Genomic DNA, 6,143 nt, shown 5'->3' on the forward strand with positions numbered 1-6,143 from the left:
ATGTTGTCTCTTTTTAAAGTTTGTACACTGCTTTAGCCAAACGCGCAGTCTATATGTATATTATACGTCTATAATTGTATTGTAAACAACATAGAAGATTATAGGTTTGTTTTCACTGGTGAACTAGTGCAGTAAGCTAGAATGAGAAAAAATATCCTTGTTTTACTCTAATTTATTGTACTAGTTCACCATGCAGTGTAGGAACAGAAAACAAGCCTTATAAAAGATTGCAAAAATTCTTGCCAATTCAAGTTTTTTTCTGACGCGTTCCTATGATAATGCGTTGCATTAACCTTTGTATTTATCGGAATTTCCATCTAGTAAATTGAAAATCATATCCGGCTTTATCCATATTAATAAAACGACTTGGTTACCGAACGAATGTTTTATTATAGTATACATACATGTATGATATATATTGGACATATTCTAATGATGTAATAATTAATAGTCTTTAACTTATTTTATCATGAGTATCAAAATTATAAGATTTTAGTCGATTAAATTCATATCGTATATAATTTGTGTGTGAGAGATAAAATTAATTAATTTTAAACAATACAATTTAAAAAGCTTCTTTTTTTAATGCTATCAATATATGCTATATAAGAAATTGATAATTAAAATGTGATTTTTTGCTACTTATAATAAAATTAATGCAGCAAGTCAGAATTAATTAAGTACGTCATATGGACTACGTTTCCAACGAGGGTCAGAGTCGGGCTAGGGTTGGTTATATAAAAAATTTTAAGATTAATGAAGTTCGATGGACCAAATAAGGCTCGGTGGAAACGACAAGAGTCTTGTTATAGGTTCCTATAGTGTTACCAACAGGTTAAATAGTAATATTAAGTAGCTTTTTGATTTACCTCGATTCTGTTTCACCTTAAAATTTTATAATTAAAATTAAACCAACAATCACCTATAAACGACCGACAAACGATTTGCATAAATAATTTAAAAAATCGAAGTTAGTGAAAACTCGCCTTTACCTTCAACTGTGATTCATCAATAACAGATAATTTTTGTTTTTAATAGAAAATACTGAATCAAACGCTATAATTAGACCAACAATCATCAGCGAACGATTGCGCATCGATTTAATCGGTTTTTGAACGAAAATGAGATTTTTCCGGCTATCTTCACGCTGAGCACATCATCAATTGACCGATTCAAAACGAGATCTTTCGATTGGTTGCTGCAGTAAAAAAGAAAAGTTCTATCGCTTGCAAACCCGCCGTAACCGTCGTGTGAGATGTGAGGCCTCCACATAGACATAGTATATCTAGACTGCTGGTTGGCGGAGTGGGGGTAGAGCTCACGTAGAAAAGGATGCACTCTGTTTCGTGTCTGTGCGTTCTCTCTCGCACACGCGAAAAGAGGGGATAAGGGAAGCAGTTACTAACCTGTGCGAGAGAGAACGCACAGACACGAAACAGAGTGCATCCTTTTCTACGTGAGCTCTACCCCCACTCCTGAAATTTGAGAGAACCAGCAGTCTAGATATACTATGTCTATGGGCTTCCATTTACTTTTTGAGGTTATGTAAGTTTTTCGCTCTCTTCCACGTGACATGTGATAATTTGGATCCCTAGTAGAATTAAAACCTCAGAGTAAGATTATGCATTATTAAAATATATGTAAACAGCACGTATTATAAAAGTATTAATTTAAGAAAAATACATAATATATACAAGATTTGTATACATTAAATAAAATATCTTAAATTGATTTTATGAGTGGTCGCAATAGGCGATTTTCGGTAATTGTTTGATGCATGTACCAAAGTGTACACTTGGCGTCGTGAACGGCGCTTTCACACCTGAAAATAGCCGTTAAGTTCAATATCCGATAGAAAAATTAATTATATTAAAATAAACTTTTCTATTGGACATCTTTTGGCGGCTTCAGATGGATTTTTTAAGCGTTTTGTCTTGCTCATATAAAATAGAATGTTTCTGTACGCAAAGAGCACATTGTAGATCAAGCTTCTATCATATAAAAGATATGCACACAAGTTGACAAGTAGAGGGTAAAACACTTGTATGTTAACGGCGAGATGTGGTGTAGATTGAATGTGTATTGATTGTATATTGCGACTGACAGAGGGTTAATACAGTAAGTGTATTCTACATTGTATTTGATAAAATTACTTTTTACATATTGTCGATTATCTAGAGCAGGATGAAGGACAACGATCTCGTTGGGTTTGCCGACCCAAATGCAGTCAGCGACAAAGATGAAGATAACGAAATTGCTAATATTAAGAAAAAGGTTTCGAAGAAATCTGGCGGATTTCAGTCCATGGCTCTTAGTTTCCCAGTGTTGAAGGGGGTCCTCAAACGCGGTTACAAATTACCAACACCTATACAAAGAAAGGTTATTACAAACTAAAAGAATGTCTTCTATAAGTATGGATAGAATTCGCTTTAATAGGATAACTTTCTTAATAGGATACATCTTGACTGATATTGACACAAAGTGTATTTTCTTGTAGACTATACCGTTGGCCCTCGAGGGAAGAGATGTAGTAGCCATGGCTAGGACCGGTAGCGGAAAGACCGCTTGCTTTTTAATCCCTCTGTTCGAGAAACTCAAGGCGAGGCAAGCCAAGACGGGCGCGCGTGCCCTGGTACTGTCGCCGACGCGCGAGCTGGCGTTGCAGACGTTGAAGTTCATAAAGGAGCTGGGAAGGTTCACGGGATTGAAGGCGGTGGTGATACTGGGTGGCGATAGTATGGACAATCAGTTCAGTGCAATTCACGGAAATCCCGACATTATTGTAGCTACCCCGGGTAGATTTTTGCATATATGCGTGGAGATGGATCTGCAGTTGAAAAATGTTGAATATGTTGTCTTCGACGAGGCTGACAGGTAATGGGTTTTTCTTTTTTTCTCATTTTCAACCGTTGCGTTTAGGGCGAACTGGTAAACGTGGGACTGTTTTGCAGATTATTTGAGATGGGCTTCGGGGAACAGATACAGGAAATTGTGAACAGATTACCGGAGTCACGTCAAACGCTGCTGTTTTCTGCCACTTTGCCGAAGGTCCTAGTAGACTTTGCGAAAGCCGGTCTCAGCGATCCGATTCTGCTTCGTTTGGACGTTGAGAGTAAGCTGCCCGAGGGATTGACGTTATCCTTTATCACCTGCCGCCCCGAAGAGAAATTAGCCGTACTGCTGAGTTTGCTAAAAAAAGTTATTAAGCCCGAATCGCAGACAATTATATTCGCGGAAACTATGCATCATGTAGAATACATTCATCAGGTGATCACCGACGGATAATTATCTTCTAAATATGCATGATGTATTCTGAAAATACTTTTGTAATCGATATCAGACGTGCGAAACGATGTTTATAGGTACTGGATAAAGCGGTTATATCTAACACCTTTATTTATTCAAATCTGGATCCCTCCGCGCGCAAAATAAACGCAGCTAAATTTCAAATTGGTAAAGCGAGAGTTCTCATAGTGACGGATGTTGCTGCTCGAGGAATAGATATACCGCATCTCGATTGCGTGATCAATTTTAATTTCCCCGCAAAATCTAAGCTCTTCGTACACAGAGTAGGTATGTTTTTCCGTGGTTGGTTTCAATTACTTTCAATTGTCGTTATTAAAACACGAAAGCACTTGGCTGACTATATTGACTATAATCTTTTATTCCGCAGGGCGATGTGCTCGAGCCGGGCGTGCTGGAACGGCATACAACATCGTGAGCTCGGACGAATACCCTTATCTCTTAGATCTGCATCTTTTCCTCGGGCGCCCTTTAAAAATTGTGCCGACCGCGGGAACCACCGAAGACGTAGAATCCGCCGTAGGGAAATTGCCACAGGCTATGATAGAGGAGGAATTAGCTGAATTAATAAATTGGCACAACACCTCTACCGATCTGGTAAACATATCTCCGATACATAAATTAATATTGCTGATACTCATTTTTTTCGTTGTATTAAATGAATGTTTGTGTCCTCAGACGAATATGCGAAAAGTGTGCAACAACGCCTATCAACAGTACATCAGATCGCGACCAGGCGCTTCGGCGGAAAGCGTCAAAAGAATTAAGGAGCTTTGCATAAACGAAGCCGGAATTTTACCGCAGTATGCTGATGTTTCTCATACAGCTGCGGATATAATATCCAAGATGAAAAACTACAGACCACAGGGAGTGAGTACGGTGCTTCGTATAAAATTATATTTCAGTTTTAACCCGAGTTATATTTCAATTTTAATAGCTAAATCTTTTATGTGTAACAGACAGTATTTGAAATTGGCGCGAAAACAAATTCGACTGACTATCAAGTGATGAAGACGAAACGAATGTTTCACAAGGAGAGCATTCTTAATTTCCGCAAAAAAATGGAGGAACGTAAAACCGATAAAATCAATATGGCGTCAGGTAGATATTATGAGCGAGCAAGATTACATACCACATGTGTGTAATAATGTTCATGTAGAACTATTTAATTTTCATAGAATTGTCCCAAAAAGTCAATCTACCATCCAGTAACGCGGAAGAAATTAATGCTGCGTTCAGTACAGTGATAGTTCCGAAAAAGAGAAATAGCGACGATTTATACAAAATTTCAAAGAAGAAAAAGCGTCAGGCAAAACGGGATGAAGAATATTATATACCTTATTCTGCACCAGATAAGCATACGGAAGATGGGTAAGAGATCGCTCACATTGTGTGTGTGTGTGTGTGTGTGTGTGTGTGTGTGTGTGTGTGTGTGTGTGTGTGTGTGTGTGCGCGCGTGTTTGGCATAGCTTGTCCTTTTTAATTATTATTGTGGAAGTATTAAAATTGACTTAAACATTTATTTTTAACTTTATTAATATTAAATATATAATTAAATCACACATGAATAAATATTTTAAATTTGCAATTATTTGTATTCGATATTTATTTGCCTTTCAGTTTAGCGGTTAACACATTTGCCACTGAGGCTGATAAGGCGCAGATGGATTTAACGGCAGATAACGAAGAGGGTCGACATCTTCAAACGCAGTTGAAGAAATGGGATAGGAAGAAGAAGAAAATGGTCACCGTCGAGAGAGTATGTGCATTAGTTTACACGTTACATAATCTTATTATAAAGTATAGATTTATTTTCTATATTGTGCCGTCAGGATCCGAAGGCGAAAAAAATACGCACTGAATCAGGTGTATGGATACCAGCTACGTATAAAACAAATCGTTACAACGTGTGGAAGGAGAAGAGTAAGGTCGGTGAAAACGATAGCGAGGATGATAGTGAGGAAGAACCTTCACAAGTGAAAAATTGTAAGTCGACGTAATCGCGTCAATTGTAAAATTTACATATTCTATTTAAAGATGATTTAATTTAAACAACATATTCAGTCGATGGGTCTAAAAACATTCGTTTTATAAATTTCTATTTTTATAGTGCGTATATTAATTCGTTCCAAGAGTATTACTCATGAGAATAATCATGCTTTATTTGCACTTTAGTACGGACCGCAGCAAATACGCATTGGGCGCGGCACAACCAGAAGCTCAAGAGCAAAGTTAAAGTAGAGAATGAACTACGAAGACCGGAACAAATTTTGAAGGCACGCGAGTTGCTGGAGAGAAAACGCCAGAGGAACGGCAGGAGAAAGAAAGGCCAGAAGAACCGTAGAAAACATTAAGGAATAAAGAAACATTAAGATGTTTACGTTGTCCAAAATACATTATTGCAATACTGTCATTTTGATTTGCATTGATTTCTCTCTGTTAATTATCCATTAATTTCTCTTCTCTCACTATTCCCGTTACTCATATGTGCCGCATAATCAACGTACCCACGTTCGATTGAGGATGCGAGTGAAAGGTAGAAGATGCTGCGCGTAGCAGAGATAGTTGCGAATTATATACGACATCGGCTAAAAATAATCGTGAACAGTTTGATAATATCTTTCGAGAGCGCAGTGACCTTATAAGCAAGTGTTATGCGATTTAGGCCGTTTGGCCTTGCATCATCATTATTATCATCATTATCATCATCATCATCATCATCATCATCATAAACAACGTAGTGACTGCGTTGCATAAGCGAGGTGTTGTGGAGCCTCCTGTAAGGCGAGGTATTACGAAGACTTCGCTGAGGCCCGCCTTTGCGCGAAGCCTTAAAAAAA

The 6,143-nt window shown here is 37.7% G+C and overlaps 1 protein-coding gene across 1 annotated transcript; it reads left to right on the forward strand.

Annotated features, from left to right (window-relative positions):
- Positions 1–1,260: 1,260 nt before the first annotated feature.
- On the forward strand, positions 1,261–5,716 carry LOC105561067 (ATP-dependent RNA helicase DDX54). The gene is made up of 12 exons (XM_012010726.1): positions 1,261–1,545; positions 2,184–2,379; positions 2,498–2,874; positions 2,952–3,267; positions 3,363–3,573; positions 3,674–3,900; positions 3,982–4,173; positions 4,263–4,404; positions 4,482–4,674; positions 4,924–5,062; positions 5,136–5,289; positions 5,479–5,716. The coding sequence occupies exons 1-12, from the start codon at positions 1,511–1,513 to the stop codon at positions 5,655–5,657; spliced, it is 2,361 nt and encodes a 786-aa protein (XP_011866116.1). The 5' UTR covers positions 1,261–1,510; the 3' UTR covers positions 5,658–5,716.
- Positions 5,717–6,143: the final 427 nt, after the last annotated feature.

This window comes from Vollenhovia emeryi, unplaced genomic scaffold, assembly GCF_000949405.1.
Source record: "Vollenhovia emeryi isolate VEMERY1.0 unplaced genomic scaffold, V.emery_V1.0 DF939213.1, whole genome shotgun sequence".
In the NCBI taxonomy this organism is placed as follows: domain Eukaryota; kingdom Metazoa; phylum Arthropoda; class Insecta; order Hymenoptera; family Formicidae; genus Vollenhovia; species Vollenhovia emeryi.